The sequence below is a fragment of the Tyto alba genome, unplaced genomic scaffold (genome assembly GCF_018691265.1).
Source record: "Tyto alba isolate M040663 unplaced genomic scaffold, T.alba_DEE_v4.0 Super-Scaffold_14, whole genome shotgun sequence".
In the NCBI taxonomy this organism is placed as follows: domain Eukaryota; kingdom Metazoa; phylum Chordata; class Aves; order Strigiformes; family Tytonidae; genus Tyto; species Tyto alba.
Window position 1 is genome coordinate 44442423 of NW_024881276.1, and position 26230 is coordinate 44468652.

General features: G+C 39.1%; 2 protein-coding genes across 4 annotated transcripts in view; both read right to left on the minus strand.

Annotated features, from left to right (window-relative positions):
- The window catches only part of CD247 (CD247 molecule), a 66297-nt gene extending 48323 nt beyond the window's left edge, over positions 1-17974 (minus strand). Inside the window, exon 1 of one of the 2 annotated variants that reach the window (XM_032988231.2) lies at positions 17409-17974. Coding sequence is in view for 1 of the 2 variants with exons in the window: in XM_032988230.2 (XP_032844121.1) it covers positions 8826-8883 (58 nt within the window). In the remaining variant the exon portion in view is untranslated. Of the gene's footprint in view, positions 1-8825; positions 8937-17408 lie in introns of those variants that run through there. The other variant, XM_032988230.2, reaches the window with a different exon arrangement.
- Positions 17975-20166: 2192 nt separating this feature from the next.
- Positions 20167-26210, minus strand: CREG1 (cellular repressor of E1A stimulated genes 1). 2 transcript variants are annotated; one of them, XM_042788962.1, is made up of 4 exons: positions 25893-26209; positions 23806-23925; positions 22299-22483; positions 20167-21741 (listed from the first exon to the last, which is right to left on the minus strand). In XM_042788962.1, coding segments are annotated over exons 1-4 (579 nt in total). In that variant the 5' UTR covers positions 26166-26209; the 3' UTR covers positions 20167-21740. The 2 variants fall into 2 exon arrangements, with proteins under 2 accessions (XP_042644896.1, XP_042644897.1); XM_042788963.1 differs by lacking the exon at positions 20167-21741 and having other exon boundaries at positions 22298-22483; positions 25893-26210.
- Positions 26211-26230: the final 20 nt, after the last annotated feature.

Here is a 26230-nt window from a genome sequence, read left to right on the forward strand (position 1 = left end):
GTTATTAGAAGAGATTAATACAGCCGCACGAATAGACAGAAGAGGAAAAATTCACATTAATACTAGAGACATCTGAAATTTAAGAGAGAGTTCAAAACAAGGTAAATTAAAGCTCTTCTTCTAGAGAAAAGTAATTTTGTGAGACTTTCTTTTTTAGAAAAAATTTGAGTCAAGGAGAAACACTCGGAGATGTGATCAAAATGCATCCTCAGGAAAAAAAGTCAAGTAATGAACCCGGGATGCATAACTTCTCATATTTTAGGCAAAACTCTTCCAAAAAAGCAGAACTCTTGAAGATCCGTAGTTATTTTCAAACTTTTGGGGATGGATGATAATTTTGAAGTTATAAGCAGTCTTCATCAGAACTTTAGATCACATCTAAGACAGCATTCCTAATCATCTGATTAGCAGTTGCCTTAAATTACTCCAAGTTCTCTTGCAAACTTCCTGCATAAAGAAAATGGACAATGTTGTGCTATTTTCAACAATAGCTAGCTAATTTGCAAGAGAAAAAGAAATCCATATTCTTAGGAAACTGTATTGAGCTTGATGCAGAAAGTAGATGCCATTTGCCAAAATTAGGGATGGAAAATAATCACTCCATGCAGTGGTTTGGGCTTTCAAGCAAGTGCATTTTATACCTTGCCGGCAGCCTGTGGCCACCCATCTGTGCCTTGACCCACATGGACCAGGTGACAGCACTGTGCTACGGGCACTAGCTTTCACTGCATAATTCGGCTCATATACAGCACGGTATGCGTGTGTAGGCAAAGCTCCCATCACCTCCCTACTCAAATAGAGGTGACACTAAGTCCTACTAAATTAATTAAATTATTATATTATATATATTATATTATATATAAACAAATAATTAAAACTAATTTTACTGAAAGAGATTTTGAGATTTTTTTTTTTTTCTTTTCATTTTAGATGCTTGTTCTGAGAAGCTAAATTCCAGAAAGCCGTTATGGTATATATTAAATGCTCATTTTTTAAAGTAACTGGAATGGTGCTTGATGTGCTTGAAATGCAGATGGGTTAACCTTGCTCATCTTCTCTGGTCCACTGGATATAGTCATGCTCATAACACACGAATACTCAGTTTTACATTTAAGAGATCAGTAGTTTCAACAAGTTAAAAATTTGACAACTTGTGATGGGGTATTACTCCCTCTCCTTCTTAGAAAAAGGGAAATCAGAGGGCGGTTGTTGAAAATGGTGGGCTTAGCTCATTTACTTTCACCAATTATGTTTAAGCTTACCATCTGCAAAGATTTAACTCTTATACTTTATTCATCAGAGTAACCCTCCAGTAAAACTTACGGAGAGAATTTACATGTCCAGAGAGAGACTAAAAGAACCAGAAGCCCAATACTAATAAAGAGCATGTTACAGATAAATGAGGGGAAAAAACTGCAGGTAACAAACAAGTATAAGATCAAATCTATCACTAGTATAAGCCTCCAAAGTCAGTTAATTATCATATGAATTACTTTGGTCATGTTGCATTTATAACTCTTCGAATTCCAACAGACTCTTAAGTGCTGAACCAATATTAGCAGCAAGAATTTTGCATTTCCCGAGAAACATTAAAATAAAAAGTTATAATAATAATAATAATTTAAAAATCAAACAGAAACACGCATACTTACATTACTTCATACAGCATCACTCCCATACACCTCTCCTGAAAATTCTCTCAACAAGTTCCAGTCTATAATGACTAAGACTTTAAGAATGAGTTCACCTGTGCACACTAACTCAGTCAGGTACCGTACCTTTAGGTAATAAACCATAAAATAGTATAAAATAACAAAGGAATCCTGAAAATTAGCAGCAAGAAGTTAGGAAGAAATCTGTAGAACTGAAATAACATTCTTTTAAAAAATTATCAAAAGAAACTTATTTGCCTCAAGACATTTTGTGAACAGAGCAACTATAGAGTAATTCACAGAATTGTTTGCTTGCTTCTTAAAAAGTGTTTAGACAGACTTTTTTTACAAGATACCAATTACATAATGTTTTTCTCTCTGTATCCCATCATCCTTCCCTCAGAATATGATTCTTAACACAATTTGCAAGACTTTATTCTACTTTTGCAATCTTCAGATATGCACTTGTGTGCTTGCACAAAGTGCTGCTGAAATTACCTTACTTACATAAAAGCCCAAAGTGATGATATTGCACAAATTTGCATCATGGAGAAAGAAACAGAGAGAGAGAGAAAGAGAAGGAGATGACTCCACACAATTCCGGTAAGACTGCTTTCTTGCAATTGGTTTTACATGGCTGGACAGAAAAATATAAATCGCAACAACACATAGTGGATAGACACAGAAACTGCTTCTCCTATCAAAGATTTAGTGTTCAGTTCTCTGACTGAGGCTTGCTGATATCGAACCAAAAAAATTATCTAATGTTATAGTAATTATACAGCTATAATATATAATAAGATACAAGTAAAAATTTTTCTTCACAGAACTTTAAAATTCTGCTGTATTATTTGTGAGCTGTAAGGTCCCAGCCCAAGGATCAAATTTATGAATACTTTTTAAAGACACCATTCAAACCATTCGATTACTTCTGAATGATGAAACAAACATCTGATAACTAGAAACATGCAGCATATAATGTTAGGAAGTTGATTTCTTTCACTGAAATGATATTTGCCGAGAGCATTTTTAAAGCAACATTGTCACACTATACCAAACTCTTGCTTCAAATTGATAAGTAATAAATTATCATATGTTATTTTTTTAGCTGAATTTGTATATTAACTAATTCCAAAACAAATGTTTTACAAAAAAAATATCTAATTAGCTAGGGCCCTGCTCCTACATACAGATACCTGCTCAAAGAACCTCAATCCACTTGCAGGATCTGTGCAAGTACGAGGGTTTGCTCTCACCCATCTAATAGTTACCTCCTGGTTTGCCTCTCCCAAGCCTCAGTTTGCTTTGTGAGGAGACACATACACACTATGGGAAACTGAAATGAATTTACAATACATACTTATGCATTAAATATTTGAGAAGCATTTTTATAAATATTTGGCTCTGTTTATTTCAGGTTTGGCTGTCATGCCGATGACAGCAACATTCTAAGTGAAATGAATGCAAAACACCCATGCTCCCAGCTGGAACAAAATGATTATAAAATTTAGATGCACAACCAGAAAAAAGGGTTTTTTTAGTCACATAGCTCTTTTCTTTATTCAGTGGCTAGTGTGTGTACGCTTACTTGAAATAAACCACTACTCAAACAAGTACTTCCTCATTAATTTCCTGGGTATCACATCTTATCCCATTAGAAAAGTGTTTCAATCCATTACTCTGACTTTTTATTTTTAATAATAAGATTTGTTAATTCATTTTTATGATTCAATTTTTGGGCTCTTAGGATAGCTTCTCTAAGTGTCCTCCGGTTCTAAATGCTTGATGTACTTTTCGACCAGGAAACTATTTGCAGTGCTTGCCAACCATGAGCATTGCAGCATCCTGAGGCAGGCTGCCCTATCACCTCCCAAAAATAGAAATTGCCTTAAAAAAAAAAAAGAAAAAAATTAAAAAAAAAATGTAATGTGATAGTTTATATGGCTGGTTTGCTCTTTTTCCATTTCTGGAGCCATGCAGGCTTGCATTTTCCAGGTTTCCTTTACAAGTTAGAAAGCTTGACTAGGAAACTATAAAAGTTTATTTATGATAAAAGGTAAGATTTTCACCTATGACAACAGCTTGAATTTTAAGTAACTCATATATGGTGAGATTTCTTTAAAAAAGCCCACAAGTGTTGACAAGTAGCCACCCTCTAGACTTATTCAGCATGTCCTACTACCGTTTATGCTACCATTTGTTGAAAATTTTCCAACATTTTTCCCTTGTTTGCTTCCATCAAATTCTGATTTGCTATATATTTCATCTCCGTATTATCTGAGCTTTCAAAGATTTGCCTTATCATTATGGCTTCTCTTTCACTTAAAAACATAACAGATTTAAAAAAAAAAAGTTCTGCTACTCAGAAAGAGTCAGGATATAGATGCAATTTTCACTGTAATTACATCCCAGGAAAGAAATAGGCCAAATAGTATGAGCATTTTGTCAGGCTTCACAACCTGCTTGCCAGAAGCACAGTGTTTAACATGCTCTCACATACCAAAGGTGCATGAAGTTGGAAAACTCCAAACTTGCTGTTCTTCTTGTAAGACTTAACAGACATGTAACAAATTATTGAGAACAAAATACATAAAGGGCTTCCAAAGATTGATGGTTTGTTCCTAGGAAACTTGTAGGGATTTAAATACTTTCAATCTATATGGTTCAAAAATTGAGATGGCTTCTACCCCTTAAACAGAACTTGCATAGCCACTGGTGCTTGTGATCTCTAAGGCTTAGGAGCTAGCTGTTTCCACTTCTATTTTTAATAGCTACGTTTTCAAAAGACTGAAAGAACTACACATCAGTAAGTCTAATGTTCACAAAGATGGATATATCCATTTTATGTGACTAAATATATGCATTTCCACTGACTCACGAGATCTGTGCATTTGAGCGAGTAGACTGAAGAACTGCAAACTAAGCTTTTCATTTGCCTGCACGTTTTATCTGTTTTATATGAAGCTATAAATGAGTTGCATAGGATATAGTGGAGTTAAATGCCTTCGTTGCTTTCCTGAAAAAAAAAAAAATCCGATTTGGACTATCATATGTTAAAAGCTAAAAATGTTATGTATTTTTTAAAAGGAGCAAAACTGAATTTTAAAAAAAAAAGCAATATTCAAACCCCATCTCAAAATATTACATTATACAACAGTACAAACCTGAAAAATCTGCAAAATTTCAGCTTCTCGCAGACTCTGAAATAGCATAAACTGCTTTCTCAATGCTAAAAAGAAACGGCAGTGAAACTTCAGTTTAGCTGTTGACCAAAGTCATATCATTCAAACATTAAAAATCAACAATATGCTTACGAGTGAACATGCACACGGACAAAGTAGATACCTTTAACAAGATACGTATTTTAAGTATTTTTAGGAAGTTGTATCAGTCATTCATGCCACCCTAAAAATGTACTCTATTTTCTTGCTGGAATAGCTGATGCATCTTACAGTTCTACATACAATATAGACATTCAAATATATGATGAAGTGAAGGAGGGAGGGGGATTCAATGGTTATCTGCAATTATGCAAGTAAGTATTTTTTCTTTCTTTTCAAAAGGGAGTTTGGTTACAGTTTGGAGATAGTTAGGAAACAAATAATTTATTTTTATACATATCTTATTTCCTTGCTTATGGATTTACTCTTCATACTAGTGACAATTCAAGTTTGTGTGAATAACAGAAAATGGCTGTCAAAAACATTCCTCACACGAATGTTCATTCATAAAACAATTTCTTATCCCATTTAAGCTGCTAGTGAACTTCCTATATTTTCCCCACTTCAGATTTTTATCCACATAGTCTTGCTTAAGAAGGACATACTTATACAGGAGAAATATATTTTCAGATAGCTTTCTCTATTTAGTATATACTTCCCATCTAGCATACACAAAAAACCAAAAGGAATGTGATCATTAATTTGTTACTTCACTCATTAGGAATTTTGCTTGGAAGGGTTCAGACAGAAAGCACTTGCTCTATAACAAGCATTAGAGAATTGAATATAGCAATGCAAGAGCTCAACAAATGTCCCTTTACAAAGAAATGCTACATTTGCCTACATTTGTTCCATTCACTAACATGTTAGTTCATAGCTTTTTTTCCATTAATTATTAATGAATCATTGTGAACAGGCAGGAGAAAAAGAAAACAAAACATGTAAGATTAAGCCTTTAATTTTTTATTTTTTTTTCCCCCCTCAGTATAACAAGAATTCAGCTAGGAGAACTCAAGACAGTGAATAAGGACATGGGGATGGTAGCCAATAGCTTATATTTACCTGTTTGGATTTCCCAGCTAGGTTTGTAAATAACTTTTAGTCTACAAATCTTGTAATCTGCAAACCTGCTAAGTCATGTGATTAAAAAGATAGAACGAAAGAACCTTAAGACCCATTACCTGTCCATTTTATCTTCCTGTCCAAGAATCAATTAAAAAAAGGCTCATGGAGCCCAGTGGGCAGAAAATACCGTTATGCAGAGCCGCAAAATATTGTGAAAATAAGGTGTGCAACTAATATCTGCCAAAGGCTGACATGTTCCAGTTTCCGCAGAGTTATCAAAACCAGGACACTGTCCAATTCTGTTTAGCAGATGATTCTGAGAAAAGTGATTTTATAAAAATGTGAAAAACAGGGAAGGGGTGTCCTTGAACTCTTGCACATATATTTATATATATGTGTGCGTTGTGTATTTGTACAAATCAAAGTCTCATCTCCTCAGACCTAAAAACCAAAAAGAGAAATTCTACAGCATTGTCCACAGTACTATTTTATTGCCATTGAGGCCTATCATACTTCAGACTAAAAGCTCTGTAAATGGTATGAAGATTTTTCTCATTTTAATTGTGATATTTGGGTAGAAGTCTTTTAATATTATTCTTATGTCTCAACAAACAACATGATTGATCAAGTAATCTGTTCAGAAATTAAAATTATTTTTATGCACTTTTTAACAGAGGGGTTATAGAAGGACTTCAATTAAACTTCCAGATGTACGCTTTTGTACCTTTGAAGGGGGAAACACAGAAAACTAAATGTGTGTATGATATCGCTTCCCTCTGTAATCGCTCAAAGGCCAAATTTGAGCATCCTGAAATTTGTGGTATGGTGTCAATAATTCAAAATCCGCATCAGAAGTTCCAGGCCATCTCTAGAATTACTTATTTTAATTTCTTTTTTCCTCACGCCTGACATGTTTACTTCAGTATTCAAAAAAATCAAAAGGAAAGGCTTTGCAAGTTCATAACTTCCAAACCTAGTAGCATGCTTCAATTGACCATTTGAAGAATAAGCTTAAAATGCATTAAAGTGAAGTGGAATGAACTGACTGTAAGGTGGTATGCAACAGCTTACTGAATCTGTACACTCTGAGCTTGCTTTATAAAAAAATAAAAGTTCACTTCACCTTTAGAAGGCTTGAAAACACTCCAGGAAGCAGCAGATCTTTGCTTCTGTTCATAGCTCTAAGCTGAAAAACCCATCTGTTTGGTCTCATCTTTGAACTAAATTCATGGTGATCTTACACTTTTGTTACTGTGTATTTTGATTCAATAATGTACCCACAATTCCACAAGTTCTCTACTACATTTCTTCTATTCTGCCTATACTTTTAGGCTAAATATTACCATTCTTCGACCTATTACAGGTATCCAGTCAAAAATACTCCCCCTCGAATCCACAGGCAACCATTTTCAAATCAATGGCAACAGTAGCCTGTTCAAAATTTGACCCCTTGAATTCTTTGTGAGTGTGAATACCCCTAAGAGCTTTGCACCAGAGATCCCTACAGGACTAGATTTACCCATCTGCAAACTGTATTACATATTTTTTCAATAAAAGTTTTCTGCCCAAAATGTACAAATGGGAACCTGAACTACTGATACTGTGACAGATTAAAAGAAGAAAATACAAAAAGATTTTGCAGGCACATTTAGACTTAAAGTAATTTCCATACCTTTTTAGCCCTATACTCATCTTTGGTACAAAAATAAGTACCAGAAGTATCATACTTGGGTAGCAGAAAGGGACAGAGGTCTGAGAGGTTGAATGAAGGATGAACAGAAGGCATGACTACCACAGAGCATACAACTGCTTAAAATCCTCCTGAAACATAACCTCCACAAATTACCAGAACTGGTTCCACACCATTAGCAAGCAGCTGTGAAACCCTTCTTTAATCTCCACAAAACTTTCAAATAAAAAGTCTGTGGCAGTCACCAAAGCTCTTCAGCATAAGGATGATATGTTTGCTAAGTACAGTTAGGGCCTATGTTGTGGGGGAAACTCTTCCAGTGGATTTTGCTGTAATACATGCTCAAACGTGGCCTACTGGTATTTGCTGCCTTCTCCAAAGTCAAGCTGCGACCCAGGCCTTCTCTGGATGTAAATTTTGATGCTCTTTTGATCTACTAAGCTATTAAGAAGCACATTCCTATCACCCCAAATTAATGTGAAGATTATTTGAAAATAAATTTGAAGATTTGCGCATACCAAAGCTGCTTTACTTTCTGCTCAAGAGGAGCCAGCATATACACCACCACAAGTAAATATATAAAGCTAAAAACGACTACATTTTATGCTGCATCTTGCAGACACAAGCATGAAGGCAGAGACATGAAAGGAAGGTCCCTACCCCTCTTCTCATCACCTACGCCCCCCTATTTCCAACCTGCTGGGTATGCTGTTTACTGCAAACCAACCGCCTAATATGCCGTTAGGAGCAACACAGCTCTAATTTCACCTAACTAAATGAAAAGTCTCTCGTGCAGATTACTGCAAGTGACCACATTTTCATTATTGCCTCAAAGTTCGCTTTTTAAATTGCAAGGAAAGCCGCCCCGGTGAGGGCGGAGAGCATTATTTAATTACGAGTTGCTGAGCTGTGGCAGGTGCTCTGGCAGGAGAAGATGGGGCCGCACCTACAGCAATGCCTGCCCTGGCCTCCTCCTCCTCCTCCCAGCCCTCCGGAGGGTCCCTGTCACGGGGCAGTTCAACACCAGCCCTACCACCTCGTCCACAGGCAGCCATGCTTAGGAAGACAGACGTGGCTGAGGTTCTCATTCAGATACCCTCCTGCTACCAAAATGGTGATAAATCCACCACAGAAACATCGTGCTCTTTCCTCTAAAGATCTTTAAAATAGCTCCTTGTAAAAGAAAGCCTGCCTTACCCGTGACCGGGAGCTGCGCCTGCACGATAGCAGAGATCACGATCCTCCTCCACTTCATCTCGCTCGCCCGGGCGGTGCTGGGGAGCGGGAGGCCGCAGGGTGAGGAGCACAAGAGGTGCCTCCGCGGGCTCTGCTCGTCTGCCGGCCCAGCAGGAAGCTCACCCCCTCCTATCTGGGCTTCTGGAGTCCACCTGCCGGCAGCTGCGCTCAAGCACCTACCTTCCTCTGCCTCACAGCCAGGCAGACGCTGAGGTCTGGGGTTTACTTTCTTGGTATTGACGTTTGGGGTTTCCTTTTGTATTTTTTTCATTCTTTTCCTCTTTGCAAGGTGGGGGGTTTTTTTGTTTGTTTGTTTTTTGTTTTTTTTTTTTTTTCCTCTTCCAGTTCATCTGATGGTCCTGAAGTCCTCCCAGTCAGCAACTGCTGATCTCTACATAGGGCCTGGAAAGTGTATCTAGTATCAAATCTGGCCTGACTTCAAAAGGGATACTGTATTACTATGCCCAATGTGCAGTATGACATAAATAGAAGTTTAAAATTGTAAGTTATAGTCACTCGTCAACAAGTATCTGGCTAAACTGGTAAAGATACAAAGTTATTTTTGAAATCTAATTGAAATATGGCCTTACCATGAGCAACTGAAAGCAGTTGCCGTCTCAGGGCCATGGGGTGGCCAGCATCAGGGAGAGCTGGACTCTGCCTGTCCTTGCAGACGGTGTCCATAGGACATAAAACACCAGCACAGCTGGCCCCGCCTAGCTCATTTCAGCCGTACCTGTCTATGAAATGGAGATGCCCTTTGATGTGAACACACTGCACCTTTGTATTTTGAAAGGGTGTCAGCATGTGCAGAGCTCTAGAGCCATTTTGTCCTCTGAGCCGCGGCAGCCCGTAGGGAGGGGAGCCCATGTCGTCTCTGCAGGTGAGCACAGTGTGCGTCTCCTCCTCACCCGACTTGAAACAGAAAGCTTGGCAGCCTCTAGCTACGCATGCCGCTCCTACCGAGTAGGCCATGGGATTCAACCTCCTAGCTGCTTGAAGCTGTCCTCCGGCAACAGATCCTGAGGTGTCTAAACTGGTGCACCCCAGGAGCAGTTTGAATGATTTGAAGGCAGCTGCCGTCTGGGAGCTAACAAGGCCTTTCAGCCCCACACTGTAAGCTCATCCAATAACACAGTCCTTGGCGCGACACAAAACCGAGCAGGCTGGCAAAGCCTGGTTTCTGACAGATCCATGTTCTCCATCCAGCACGATGACTGCAGTGCCTCCCACGTTGCTCCAGGCCCCTGCTACCCCCTTGGCTCTCCCATGCCTGCCGCTGCGGGGCCAGGCGGCTGGGCACGCAGCCCAGGTGCCACATGTACCTGCTGAACAACCCAACCAGCAGCCCAGCGCGAAAATTAAAATGCCTCCGTTTTTCTGCTGCTCTGAGGGAACTAATAAGATCGCTGCAGCTAGCTACACAAAACCACAAGTAGGAACAGGTTGTGTTTGAGTCTCCTTTGTTTAGCTGAATTGATGTTGACCCCCCAAGGTCAAAAGCGGTTGGGGTGGTTGGTGGTGAACGGGAGGCTGCGCCAGGAGAATCACAACACTTGTTTCCTTACGAAGTCAAGCTAGTGATCAAATCAGGCAGTATTAAAGCAGCGCTCCATAGGCAGCGGTGGATAACCACACAGACAACAGAACAAGCACGCTTTAGTAGTAACCCAGCAAATGTCACTCAGGAGAACACACTACGAGCAGCAAAAGCACAGGAAGCTGATTTGTGTTAAACCATATTAAATCATCTCATTATGCTTTTACCTGAGGACCTCAACATGCTTTTCAAATCAGCCTTACTAAAGCCAGAGCAGTTAAGCTTTTACATATAAAGAAATTAAGTCTTAAGGGAGACAGGGAAAACAAGGCACTAGAACTCAAAGAGAACAAGGAATCAGGGACACCTGGGGGTGGCTTGTATTTGGGGTTGTGATTTTTGGTGAATTGGTTTTCTTTATCAAAAAACAATCAAAAACCGAACTAACCACCACAGAACTTTTAAAGGCATAAGAAAAAAGCAAGGGGAGATCCAAGGTGTGGTTTGGGGTACTTCCTCCTCAACATTTCTCATTGCATTATTATTATTATTATTATTATTATTATTATTATTATTATTATTACTACTACCACCAAGCAGCGGCAGCTAATAAACATATTCATTTAGGGCAATAGAGGGGAGAAGAAACCCAGCATAACGAGAAGAAATTAAGAAAGGTGAAATCTGGAGTTTCAGAAAAATCTTCCTGAGAAGCAGATATTAGAAGTAATTTCTCCAGCAAAGTGCTAGAGCATTTATATGAAAATCATACCACTTGACACAGTGATGCCAACTCTTACTTTGTAAGAGATCTCACATTATTGTGCTCTTTTCAAATGTGAACAAGTACAAATTTTCACTTTTAATAACAAAAATAAAAAGTACATTTTAGACAACTGTGAATTAGAAAAGCTTGAAAACATGACTTAGATGCACCTTGAAGCCTAAAACTCAGCCGCCTCCTCCCCTCCCATCAAAATACAACTGACTCAACAGACAATTGCTGTGCGTTTACAACAGTAATACTATTAATACATTTCAGGATCAGAGCTTAGGCTGGAAAGAAGCACAAGTATCTCAGATAAGTTGTTTTTTTTTTTTTCCCCATTTCTAATTCTTAGAAGAGGAATGTACATCCCCAGCAGGCGCAGGAACAGGATTGGTGATACCTATTTCCCAATAGTATGAAGACAACTGGCAGGGTGAGAGTTATTGTGCATATAAGAAGTAAGGATTTATAGTCTTTTGAAAGCAAAGTAAATTGAAGTACTTGGAAGAAGGAGACCAAGAAATTAGTCACCTTGCTGTCTGGATTAATGAAGGCTAATACCTTGATAAAACAGTGTTATCCTTTTATTTAATAATTATTATATACTTTATCAGCCAATACCAAAATTATTAGACACTAGTATTACTCCAGTGCCCAAAACCTAGTGCTGCATGCCATTCTGTGATACCTAGACAGTACTGCTGAGGCTCTGCTCTCCCCCAGCCTTGGGGATGGTTTCCTTTGTGGCTTTTCTATGACAAAAGCTGCAAGAGGAGGCTGGAGATGGGCTCTGACTCACCACCAGGCAGAAGGCAAAGCATAGCCCGTAAGAGCCACCACACATTGAAGCTGAAAGAGGTGTCATTAGTCTCAGAAATGGCTGCGCTCAGGTACATTCCAACACAAGCTGAATAAAGCCCTTTCTGTCCACTTCCCCGTGTCAGAAGATTGGCTGAAATAAGGAATTAGTGAGAGGAAAAAGACCCCTGCTCCCACTGCAGGCTGCCTAAATCTCTGATGCCTTATCCAAAAGCTAAAATAATATCATACTAGTTATTGATATTTTTAGGTAACAGTATTTTCAGAGGAGCAAATGGCACTGCTCATCACTATTCTGCTGACCTCTGTCTCCTCCTGTTATTGATCATGGCTTCTCCCTCCGGCAGAAAGCCAGCAAATTATCACTTTGAATAAAGAGTTGAGGCCAAAGGTAAGGAAAAGGAATGGAGAGCTGTATAAGAAAGGGAGATTAATGGCAACAGTAGGCACACTGGGAGAACAGCAGTTGGGCCAGCATGTTTTGATGTCTAGATAGGGAAAGGTCAGAGAAATAGAGCGTATGGACTTCATTTAGAAGTGTGGGTAGAGTTAGAAAAAGGCTGTGCATGACAGCGCCCCTAGAAATTCTCTCCTCCCCATCCCTCAACTTTTGAAATAGAGCAAGCTTATCATTATAATCTAAATACAATGAAAGTATACAAAAGAGTAATCATGCTTATATTATGAGTTATTCTTACAACAAGTACAGCATGGGAGATACAAATCATACGCAGTCGAGGAGTTCAGAAAAAGATAAAGGGGAAGTGGTTTCTTCTCTAGGGAAAAGCTTTTCTGTGTTCATACATCTTGCAAATACACGATGAGGAATTATTTTCTTGGAGTGTTGCCTTCTTTTCAGCCTATTTGGTCTTTGCATCTCTAGGAACTACATAGCACAGTAAAAGCTTCAGCACTTCCAGCCCACATTGCCTAATGCACAATCTCTTACGAATCTCACATGTGCATTTTTACCAACATCCATACTGATGTTTCAGTTTACTCACTTCAGTCAGATCACAAGAACTTTGTTAACACTAGGCTAGAAATGAATGCCAACACTAGCTCAGCTGAACCAGCAGCTATTTTTTTCAATACAGACAAGGCCACAGCAGAGACACAAAACCCTCCCTGCTGGGTTAAGAAAAGCTCTCAGCTAAACTTGACTCTTTATCTAAATGTACGGGTGGAGGAAAGTGCATTTCAAGAATTACCTGCACTGGGAAGACTGCAAGATTTGATCTATGGTTCCCAAAACTGAACGGGTCAGGGAATTGAAGTGGTCCCTAAGTGAGTTGTAACTCACTTGTGTTTAACCCTGGTTAAGGTGCAGCTCATTATCTGTAAGGATAGCATCTTTCATAAAATAGACAAGGTATGCATTCAGTTGGTTCTGTGCATCAATATGCCATTCTTTCTCTGGACACAAGAAATATTGGAACAGCTCTAATGCAAGGGGCCAATTCAACCCCAGAAGCATTCCCTTTTCATGCTTACTGGATATGCTTTGACTATACTATTAAAAAATATATATACATAGAATCAGGGTTTGCAGTTTTAACAGGAAATAAATGAAAACTGAAAAACAAACCCACACCACAGTCAAGTTGAGGATTAAAAAAATAACTACACACTGCCCTCTGGCTCATGTACTGCTACCACAGAGAGCTTGCCTGTAATCCTCACTGCAGACTGCCGGGACTGAGAACAGGTCTGTTATCAAAAGTTCTCCTAAGCCTTTTTGACACAGTTAGTACTAGCAAGCAAAGTTAATTCCTACATCACCTGGTGAAGGAGCTGGCCAACTTTAGAGACAGGAGAATCAAGACAGACTGCAGAGTCTTGCCCCTGATCCAGCGGGCAATGACAGTTGTAGCACCACAACTAGCTCAACAAATATTAAAATAATTTTTTGAGATGTTCACACAAAAATAATGGGTGTTAAATAAGCAACAATTTTCTCTGGTGAGCAAGCTGTAGCCCCCAGCAAGGCATGCCATTCATGCAGTAGTCTAATACACTGAAAAGAAAAAGCCTGTTGTTTACAGTGTGTAAACCCAGTTTTTATTGACAAAATGTTGCGGGCTGACAGTCCTACACTGCTTCACTGCATTTCAATGCACTGTAGTGCCTTACAGTGAAGCTTCGCTTTGCTATAATTGGGTTCAACTGTGCTAATCCCCTTGGAATGCAGCAATTAATACTTATTTAGTGATAATCGCTGCATTCCAGTGGGATTAGTCTCTGCCCTGCACTTTTGCCAGCACTGCAAACGGAGAGCTGGAAAGAAGACAGTGTCTAACTACAGGACTTGCTTTGCAGCTCCCAACAGGTAGACAAGAGAAGTTGGTCTTGCTACAACTGTTAGCGGCTGCAATTGCAAATAGAACTTACCTACACAAAGCAGATAAGCAAGCATTTCTTTATTCCAGCACTGAGGAACATGGGGGATGGCTCCACCAAAGACGTGTTCATCGACAGGTACAAAGCACGACATATTTATACACTTTTTCAGCAGTCATGGTTATATAAGATCAACAAAATTCATAAAGTTTAGTTTGACCTTAATAATGATTAGATTTCAGTTACCTCACCTTACCTATATTCCTATTCTACAGAAATCATCGGTCAACTTTACTGATTGATTTTAATAGAATCAGGGGAGGGTGATAATTAGCATATTCATGTTATTTCCTGGAAACCGTTATCATATGCAAATGTCTCCAACGCATGCGCGGTTATGTTGGACGGGGGTCCTCTGGTGGTTGTCGATAGTCTTCCTCACTGTGTCCGCTGACTGAACTCCATCCTTGCACATGCTCATTTCATCTTTGGCCAATGCTCATTTCTTCTTTGGCTGATCTTCCAAACCAAACCCAGTGTCTTCTGGTACCTATTGTTTTGACTCAAGATCCATAACCAGTATCCATTGTTTTAATTCAGAGTCCATAGCAATTTGTACAGTGTTCAAAGCACACACCATACTAGCTACCTATTCCTAAGGGCCTTAGTGTGCTTTATATTCTCATAGCTGCTATAACTGCATTTTAAATTCAAAATCATACTCTAAACTAAAATCAAACTAATATTCTAAGATTCAAGCTATTTTATTAAGGTAACTGCAACACAACTGCTCCCCTCTGTGTATGAAAATACTACTTTTTCAAGAAAAAAAACACTTGACTGTTACTACTCTTTGCACCTGCATTGTGCAAATAGAAACCCTGCCACATCCAACAAGAAAAAAACAAAACAAAACAGACACCTGTGCAGTACCATGCAAACACAGCCATGAGTGCATATTTCCTATGGGAGACAATAAACAGGCCCTGATGCAGTGTAAGAACAAATCGCTGTTTATTATTTTGGGGGGGTTTGTCACTAGCAGTTCCCTGTACCTGCTAGGGTCTTAAAATTTTCAGTGCAACATGGGTTTTGGAAGCCTATTAAGGAGATGTTACTAGAAAGTTAAAATGCACCCTCTCTGAATACTCAGTTTTGAGACTACTGAATCTGTAATGTCTGATTCCTTCCTCCCCAGTGAAGCCTTTATGATCTGCTCTTGAATTATTTTTTCTGTTTTGCTTTTTTAATGCACTACAACACTGCTTTTTCTTTAGGCTAGTCAAGCTACTCTCTTCTCATATCATTAACATTTTCACCTGTTAACCACAGATGAATTTCCCTGATTACATTACAGTATACGTAGAAAAATTATGGGACTTTACCACCAAACACACATTCTGGAAATGCTGTTTTTAATTATAGAGCATCTTCAGTACTTTCTTGCATGGCTGTACAGACTATAATTGATCGATCGGTAAGGTTATGTCTTTCTTGAATATAAAAGTACTGTGAAGCCAGATTTTAAGGCCTATGACAAGTATCTTCATTCCCTTTATTTCCTTTCCCTCTTCACCTCTAACACACACCTCAATTTTCAAAAGTTCACCTGAGGGAAAACTTAAAGGAACTAAAATTCATTTAAGCACTTAAATTAAAAAATCCAAGTCATGCTTGATTAGGCAACTGGTTTTAGCTAAATGACAACAGAAAGAACTACGTGAGGTTCTTCTAATAATATACTGCAGGTTTTGTGCAATTATTTCTCTATTTCTGATCTCTAAACAATTGCTTCGTTTCAATCTAGAAGCAGTTACTTTTTAATACTGGGTGGTGTTTAATAGGTTGCACTGGCATAAAACATTATAGAAACACAAAATATCTTCAATGTTTTCACATAAATATACACGCTTACATATGCAACTACATAGACACTACCCACTATTTCTTCAAAGTCTTTCTTCATGTTTCCACACGCACACACATAACCTTTACATGGCTTTGTCAAGTTACTGTTTGTAGCAACCAGAAGTCATCTTGTTTTTAAAAAAGCATTTCCTTCCTCTAAGGGTACTGAGATCATTTACAAGTATTTTATATCAATCCCACAAACTGCTGTCTATTTACACTTTAATAGGTATGTGGAAAGAAAAAAAAAAAAGTAAGGGTACAAAATGATTAAAGGTTACAGCCTGGGTGAGTTGCAATAGCAAAAATAACACGAGGTAGTTCTAGACCTGTATGGGTACACTGACAATATTACTGAGGTTGAGGGAGAGACTCCCCTCTCTCAACAAGACCCGCAGCAGTTGTTGGATCTGCCACCACAAGTGTGCCATTTCTTTTGTTTATACTGGAGAAATTATATGCAAAAGTAAGCCTGACTGCCACAGGAATCAGGACAAAGAATAACGAAGACAAATAACTCAGAACAATCACTACAGCTATCAGATTCTTTGAGTAAAACACCCACTAAATAATACAAAATTTCACCACTTCAGGTACTAACTACATACCCAGTCTCAGTCAACCATAAGACTCTAGCAGTTTTATGACCAGCACAATTAAGGAATTTTTTAAAAGCATTACTTTTGTACCTTTAACGTACATGAACAGGGTTTTATCTCTTTTGCTCCCAATTATCATGACATCTACAGCAGCTTTGTGGCGTCAGGGTCAGACTATCTGTTCTAAATTTAAATCCAACTGGGTAAAAAAAATCTAACAAAAGCAAGTGCCTAGACAACATATTACCTAAGCCTTGTTTCCATTGAAAACCAGGCTACAAAGAACATTAACCACTATACTCAGAACAAGTCTTACACTCTAACCTTATAACACTAGAATATTCAACACAGGAACTCTGAGGAAGCCTCTAGGCACAAAATTTCTTAAGTCAAAAAGCCCTGGGAGCAACTCCCAAGAGTTTTGCACGAGAAGCTCATGGACTGAGCTTCCCCGCAAGGACAATACAATTGTTGGGGAGCACCAAGAGCCAGTTGCTCCACCAGAGCAGGGGAGCTGGCAAGGCCTACAGGGCAGCAGCCTTGCACCAAAACACACAGTCCCACAGTACCTGGGCAGAAGAACAGGTTAGGCAGCAGCAACCAGGGTCAAACGCAGCTGAAGCAAGTTTGAGGTCAAGTCAGTGGGACTAGGCAAGCGGTGATGGTCTGAGCTCCAGCACAGCCCCCAGAAAAAAGGGGAAGCTTAGAAGCTGGCTCTTCCCAGCTCCGCTTCACCCCCAAACACCTGCACACAGTCCGGGCTGGCCTCCAGCACAGGCAGCCCAAGCCACGGGAGAAGGGCTAAGGGGGCACACAGACAGTCCAATGAGATTAATTAGCTGTTGGAAATTACAAATCAGAATCAGGTGGTTTAGTTCAGCCAACAATAAGCCTAAGCCAAAGCAGCGTCATGCTACCAAGCACCTTCACTTTGGGTTCTTATAGTTAGTAAGTACTGAGAGGAATAAACACTATTGGGTCTGGAGGTAGCTGCTCCCAGTTGAAGCTCTGTGGCATTCTATACCTGTCTCCATTTCCCTTACTAGGGTTTTTTAATTTAAAAACCTTTAAATCATTCTCATGGATATTACTTCTGAGCACTCCATAGCACAAAATGATTACAAAATACAAAAAATGATGAATGTTTCTTTTTAGCAGCTAGCAGGCTGCTGTGTTTATGGAGGAAAGCATTCATAATGTAAAGCACTGTAGAAGAAGAATTTGTTCATATCATGCCCCCTGTCATGTGCTTTTCTAGCATCTTTGAGTTATGATGAATTCAATAACCAATTTTAAGTATTAAACATTTAACAATCAACCTGAATGTAAGTCTATGGCACCCTCTTGTGTTCAACAATAATATAACAGTTTATTTGATCTAGAATCTCTCTAGATTCAGTATGGTATTATTTGGGAAAAACCTGTTGAAAAGTAATTGATCCATTAAGTTAGGATTACTACTTTTTGTCTTAATCTAATACTCTGATTGAGCTACCTGTGTTTTATTGTGCAGATCATAGATGCAACATTAAATAGGTAAGAAATTAATTCCAGATAGAAGTCAGTAAAGGTTTAAACTAATTAATACCTGATATATATAAAATCTCTTCTGTAAAAATGTAGCACATTGCAAGAATGTATTGTCTTACATTAGAACACAAGAAAGAAATTGAAAATCAAGAAGTAGAAACAAAAACATGTCAATGAGCAAGATTAGTAGACAAAGGAAAAACATAACTATATCGCTAGAGAGACAGGCTGAGATTATCCTAATTAGATTCCCAGCTAACATCCTGTAACTTAGTGAGGTACCTAAGGTTATCCCATGTCTCAGATTCTTATCTACGAATGGGGAAGCTTAACTTCCTGGATACAGAGAATGACTTCATTCCAATATGCTCAGTTATGCCGAGTATGTCACAGTATGGGATACACAGTCAGAAGTCAAAACCCTGACTCATTGTTTACAGCTGTATTAATTTCTTATACTCAGCCTCTTTATTCTAAGCATCAGTATTACTGCTGTATATTAGGAAAAAAGGACACATGGTCACAAGTGAATTCCTGAATGAGCCTAATACAACAAAGGTGAGCACAGGGAGAAAAAAAGGTAAGAAAAAAGTATGACAAAAGCTAATTACTTTTGAGTTAGTGATACTAGCATTTACATGCCTATTACTAAGGGAAAAAAGCCAGATGTTTAGCATGATTGATACCCTGGTCTGCTTTACGTTCCACTTCTACATACAAAAATCTCTTAGCCAAGTGTTCAATTTGATGCATAGATACAACTCCAGATAGTTTTCCCTCTGTGTAACCCCCAAATCCAGCTCTGTAGATGTAGCTTAACCATGACCGTTCACCACTTTCCACAAGAAATACCTGGCTGGGGTTGCCTCAACTTTCAAATGTAAAGAGATTTGGATGATGCAAGATTGTTCCAATAAAATACAGCAGCATTACAAAACTGTTTAAGGTGCATTGTTCCCAATAAAAGCCCTTCCACTCCCCATCAGAAAAGACTTGGGAATTGATAATAACAGGACCATCAAACCCAACACCGCAACCAGAAACAATACAAAGGAAAAGTTTTATAGTTCGCCAAACCCTCAAATGACAGTGATTCATTCAAAGGTGTTGTACTGGTTTTGGCTGCACTGATTTTTTTCATAGTAGATTGTTTGGGGCTAGGTTTTGAATTTGTGATGAAAACAGTGTTGATAACAGTTGAATGTTTTAGTTACTGTTTATACAATGTCAAGACTTTTGCTGCTTCTCACTCTGGCACACCAGCCAGGAGTCTGGAGTGCATGAGGAGATGGGAGGGGACACAAGCAGGGCAGCTGACTTCAGTTGACTGAAGGGATATTCCATACCATCTGATGTCATGCCCAGCCTGGGAATGTGGGGGAAGAAGGAAGTGGGGTCATTTGGAGTGATGGCATTTGTTTTCCCAAGTACCTGTTAACACATGATGGACTCTGGGGATAACTGCACATGCCTGCTGACGATACAGTCATTTAGAAATATAGAAGCCCTAGCCCAAAGAAATAATCAGATAATCCTTGTGTTCATTTTCATAAACATAACTTATTATTTTATGTTCCATTTCACAATATTAGACACAAAAAAGAAATAAAGCATGAAGATCCTTATTTCATCCAAGGAGGGAAAGCCAAGTGTAATAGGGGTGCTTCACTATTTATTTTAGCAAGCATAAAAGACTCCAGAGCAACAATAAAAATAACTCTGAAGAGAAGGTGGTTGTGTGAAAGACAACGTGAGAGTAGTATTCTTGAACATGCAATAAATAACACTCAACACCACTTGTCAAAAAACATTTTAATTTTGACAAAAGCCCAACATCATCAATCTCATACATCAAAAGTTACAAAATGACATGTACTGCATTCAGGTGTCCCCATGGTAAGGATTAAGTCTGTATCAGAGGATCATTTGAGTTTCCACAATTGTTACACCTTATATAAAAATATTTTTCAATTTCCTATTTAATGTCAGTGCTACATGTTCAACATGAATTGTTTCCATATGGTAAGGTTTTTTTTTTGATCCTAAATTAATTTTCAAATAGTAGACCAGAATGGGATTGATACAGTAATAAGTACCTTTTTCCCCTTGCAGGAAATGAAAACTTAATAAGTTATATCAAAAATACTTTCAAAAATCATTCCAGTATTTGAGAATAGTAATGATAAAACAACACTAAGATATAGAGATGATTTGACATGACAAATTCCACTGTTCTAGGTATGGCTCTACCTCTAAGGAGTCCAAATTCTCACATTCTTTACTCTTGTCAACTAGGTAATATTTGCTCATTGTAAAATCAACTTAATTGCTCCTAACTGCTTTTGGATATTTGTGAACTTAGCACATGGGAGATGAGGGAGGATGTAAAAAGGTGTCAATTTATTTTTTTGTAGGTGTGTGTGGCTTATTTTAGAGAATTAATTATGCACACCTTTCATTAATTTTCATTGTCTCTAAATCATGAATCATCTGTGTCATACTGAATTGCTTCTTTCTCACTTCTGGCTTTCTAACTCAAAATTGCTGTGTAAGGCTTCCAAAACCAAAAGTCTGCTCAGTTCTACTGCTGAGGGTAATAAAAGCTGACACATTGCCATTTGATCAGACTAACAAAGCTGAAGGTTTCAGAATCCTAACCAAAAAACATTTTCCCTTTACAAGATTCTCATTCAATTTACAAGCCACTATTCTTATACTAAAGTCAGATACTTTAGGCTTTACCACACTGTTTCTTTTAAAGACTGGGCATAACACCACTGCCAGCTTAGCAATAACATTCAATATAGGTAACAAAATAGAAAAATAGCTCAAATAAGTGAGTGTATTACTGTGCAAAGAAAATTCTTAACAGAATTTGGGAACTCATCGTTTGCCATTGTAATACAAGCAATGCTTTCCATTGCACAGACAGCTGAGTCACCCCTTAACTTTGCCATAAAGTTCTAAACTAAACTGGTATTAGAAATAAAATTGGAGAGTGGTCACAAACAGGTATTGTTCAACTAAGGCATTGGGAGGCTTACTGGAAATGGAAGGATTAGTCCCTTTCTAAACACAGCATTTCTGAATGCAGACTGTCAGGCAGACTTCTTGCCATAATCACATTCGATGAATAGAATTTAGTTATGGCTTATGCACAAAGGTTTTTGAGTATGACATGATTCAAGCTGTGCTAGTTAGAGAGAATTTACGTTTGCTTCAGAAGGGTTATACAAGCTCATTAACATTACAAGGTGTTTGATTTTTTGCATTATTAATTCAGCTCCACAATACATAGAAAAAAATAAACCTTTCATGAAGCAGCCAAGGTAATTCATTCGTTTATCAGCATCACCAAGGATCTTCTTCCACCTACAATGAGTAAGAATAAGAGTGAAACTGAATACTATGTGTTGCCTGCACCAAAATGTATTTGAGAGTTTTGAAGACTTAGTTTTATGTAGACAATAGAACATAATTTCTCTATACTTCAATACCGTAATGATAGATTCAAAAGAAATTGTTTTGAAAATATGAAGCGATATTGCTGCAATTCCATTAATACAGCTTCATAAATGCTGAATAATCTCACTACTTTTAACTTTTAGATCAAAACATCATCTGTCTTCCAATTAATTCAGAGGACAGTGACTCTGTCCACTCTACAGGAGTCCTTCCTTGCAAGAAATTGCATTTAAGCTGAAGTACAAGTGCAGTTAGTCATAGATAGTTCTTTAGATACTACATTTGGTATCATTAAGTAGGTGGACCCCCTGTTCAAACAAATCTTTTGATTTCAGACACTGCATCCGGTGGACTACTTAAGGAAAAAGACATAAATGTGTATAAAAACCAGAGACAGGTAATATATACTGTTAACAGTAAGGAGAAGTTCTACAGGTGCAAAACATAATGAGTTAAGTACTTACTAAGGTTTGACGCTGTAATATTCTTCTGGTGTCACAATTTTCAATCCACCAAAGTAGTCCAGGACCCAAATATTAGTGATATTGAATTTGGCAAAGAACCAATCGTGATCCTTAGGCCAACTTTCCATTTCAGGGTGGCGACTGAATAATGCTTTTTTCGCTAAGCCAGCTTCTGAATCATTCACCTAAACAATAACCAGCAAAATATTAGTCAGATACAGTCATGTGAAGACAAATTTTAGCTAAAAACCCCACTGCTGACTACAGTGTGGTCTTCTTGGTTTATCCCATGTCTTGTCCCAAAGGACTCATTACTGTGGCAGAGTCCACTCATCTTCAGTGTAGTATAAAACTGCACACGAGACAACAGAAAAACTCCAAGGTATTTGATTTTAATATTATATCAAAAAGGTGCTTTTAAAGTAAGCATGAGCAAGGAAGTACTTCATCAACATAAGAATAAATCGAATAAATCTTTCAACAAATGACAAAACAGAGAAGTATGGATTCTTGCTGAATTATTACAATATAGTGCTTTAGGTGTAATTTTACCTCCTCTGCACCTGCTCACTCAGACACAAACAGATCCAACCACGTTGAGACATGTGCAAATGCATGCATGCACACACACACACACACACACACAGTATTATATAACAGATTCCACAGAGAAGGGAAGCTAAAATGTGTGACAGCGCTTAATATACAATGTGCAAATTTTTAAAGGGTTAAATCAACAAGTCAGAGCTCTGGGTATGGTACAACAGAAACTAATTAAAATAAACTATTCCATTATTGATGAGAAACTCATGAAATCTATTCAAGGATTGCTGGACTGTCATGTACAAATACCTGAGGTGTGAAAACATCAAATAAGAATTTAGATTATCATATAAGAGAGTAATGATGATTGGTCCTCTTCCTCAATCATTATCTTCAATAATGGGATTAAGAAGTTCAATGAATAACACATGCAGTTCTAAATTCCTTTTACGGGACACCAAAGTACTGGTGCACAAAAGAAAACTGCCCTGGCAGCAATGCCACCAGATAATACAATGCACTTTTTCTGTCTCTAATACCTGTAACTTTATAGCTTGGGTTAATGTTTACTTCAATACAGTTTCAGAAATGCGTATGTCACACTGTACAGACCAAAGAATTTAACTGAGCAAAAGAGATGGAAAAACCTTCCTACTTCATTCACAAGAGAATTGTCTTTAAGACTTCTTAGTTTCAAATCAGGTCTAGAGGAATGAGGGAGACTTTCTTCAGTACAATACTGTCCTCCCAAGTTCCTTGCTAAAGACATACCAACAGAGCTCCTGCAAAAGTCAAGGGGTAGCTTCATTTTCCTCACAGAAACTATGAGCTAGCCTTCTGCTATCATGGCACACGTCTCTTCACATACTTTTGCACAGAAATTCTAACCTTTCTCTTACCCAACCACTAAACAATACTATTTGATGCACACAATCTTGTCCAGTGTCAATTTTCAGCTGCTTACCTTTACAATACTCCCACAGAAGATTATGTGGGCACAGAGGGGATTCTGGGGATCATATCTGTGCTTCTTGCAGTAAGGAGTCTGTGCCAGAGACACAGTTAAGGAGGCATTTGAATTGATCTGAAATTCAAGTAGTAAGATAAGAGGTTTATGTTCTTTTGCAAGAAAAAAGTCATACCCGCCATATTTTCAGCTCTTAATGCTTTATTCAGCTCAGTATTACCAGTAAAAAGAACAAAGCTGTCACCATCTTTTCCTAACAAAACAGCACTTCCTAAAACTCTGAATTCAATATACAGTCTAGCTATCCTACATCCAACTGAGGCTATATCCCAATTTACATACATGCAGGACAGGGCAGAAAACAATGAGATACAGTGAACTTCATTAAGTTAATTCTGGTGGAAGGACAAAGGGTTACTGAAAGATAACTGAGTTTCACAACTGTTGATAAAATTAGTTAAACCAAACCCAAACAAACAATGCCCCCCCCTCCAAAACAAGCCTCCCACCTGCCCCTAAACTCATCAGCTCTTCGTAAATTTAAAGTGAATTTTAAAAGTTGGGTTTAAAAAAATCCTGACTATTCATGACACCTAACTTGAAGAATTAAAGAATATGTATCCGATTGTTTTTCTAAAACTAATTTGGTAAATACAGCTTGAAGAGTATTGGTGCAAAACAGGACTGCCTACTGTGGCATGTCACATACATTCATTATCTCCCATTAAGTTCATTATCTCCCAGCAAAGAAAGTTCATGCACTTTGAAAAGTGTCATTAAAAGAGCTCCTCTCAAAAAGAAACCCCAAAGTCACTTCAACACTAGGCAGAGTACCACTGAACTGATAAAACAGGAGCAACCACCTGACAGATAGGAAGTTGCTTAACTGCAAAACAGCTGACTCATGATTATTCAGCACTATCTCCTATCACACATGTCCCTTACACGTGACTGTCACAGTCAAATGTTTCTGCCCTGTAACAGCAGATTAAGGATCTGCTGAAGGAGCCTTCCGAAGGAAAATGCTCATTAGCAGTTTACACCATGATTTTTACATTATTCTGAAAACAAGCTGTAGCTGGGGTGAAGGTACTACAGAAGATAAATTAGGCTTCCTACCACACCTAGATAAATAATTAAACTATTTTAATGCAACAAACTAAAACCTGACAGGGAGCAAACAGAAAAGTTTGACAGTAAAACAAAGTCTGAAAAATTTCCACTATTTCAGTTCTGTGTCTGTTTTACTAATACTGTAACAGCTACTAGAACAAAAACATTTTCTAATAAAGGAGACATAAGATCGCTATTTCCCTAACTTTTTTGGCCAGCTCTCTCCTGACCATAGCCAAGGAGATGATCAGACACAAGGCCAATTACATGCCCTCAGAGCCTCAGCCTGCCAGTCTGCTGCATTTTGTTGTGTGCTTGGCTTTACAGTAAACCCCAGAGATTTAATTACTATTCCTGTCCCACAGTGACCATTCCCAGTGCTTTTGATCACTGTGGTGAATTTCTCCTTGCTTAAATATTCATTCTGTGGCCCCTCATTTCTGTGGTCAGCGCTGCTGGAAGCTTCAGCAGCTTCCTCTACCAGACTGCCGTTTCGTGATTCTTGGGACGATGACCAGAAGGAAATTCTTAGGGGGGCTTCTAAGCATCAACGTAGACAGCACTGCTTACGTTTAGATGTTCAAGGGCTAATAACTGTCCCCAGGGTTCACAAATGCGGCGATATCCACCGAACAGGCAGTTCGAGGCATTCCACTGCCTTCAGAAAAACGCTGGTGTAAACCCCGACTGATACAGAAGAAATTCCGACCACCGCCTGCTCCCGAGATGAAAAAGCGCAGGCCACGGAGAAAAATGTGACACTACAGTAGCAACGCGCGCGCTTGTAAGTCTCCAACCTCCTTTACTAGGGTCACTAGTTATACCTGCGGCTGGCGCACTCCGGTGCCGGAGCTGATTTTGCAGGAAAACACCGCCCCCCACCACATCCCCCCCGCCCGCCCACGGGGGCAAAACCCCGCCCCACCGTTGCCCGACGCGGCCCTGCCCGCGGCCCGGCGGCTCCCGCTCACCTCCAGGTCCTGCACGGAGATCTCCATGTCGGTGAGGTAAAGGTAGGGGACGCCGCTGCCGCCGAACGGCCCGGGGGGCCCGTCGCTGAGGGAGAAGATGTTGGCGAACGGGCGGCCGCGCAGCCCCTCCTGCGTGGAGAGGGTGGCCAGCGCGCCCCAGTCGCAGTTGTGCAGCACGAAGCGCGCCATGCGGGCAGCCTCCTCCGGCGGAGGGATGGCCCCGCCAGCCGCCGCCAGCAGCAGCCCCATCCCGAGGAGGGACAGCCCCGCCATCCCGCACAAGCTGCCGACCGCCACAAACTGCCAGCCGCCGCCAGCGCGGCCCCGCCTGCTCCCCG

What these genes read in the sequence shown, in the direction of transcription:
- CREG1 (XM_042788962.1), bottom strand. Translation starts at nt 26,165, where the DNA reads ATGGCGGGGCTGTCCCTCCTCGGGATGGGGCTGCTGCTGGCGGCGGCT. An exon ending in TCTCCGTGCAGGACCTGGAG is followed by an intron (nt 23,926 to 25,892) that starts GTGAGCGGGAGC and finishes CTTGAATTTCAG; the next exon opens with ATCAATTCAAATGCCTCCTT. An exon ending in TCTGTGGGAGTATTGTAAAG is followed by an intron (nt 22,484 to 23,805) that starts GTAAGCAGCTGA and finishes GTTATTGTTTAG; the next exon opens with GTGAATGATTCAGAAGCTGG.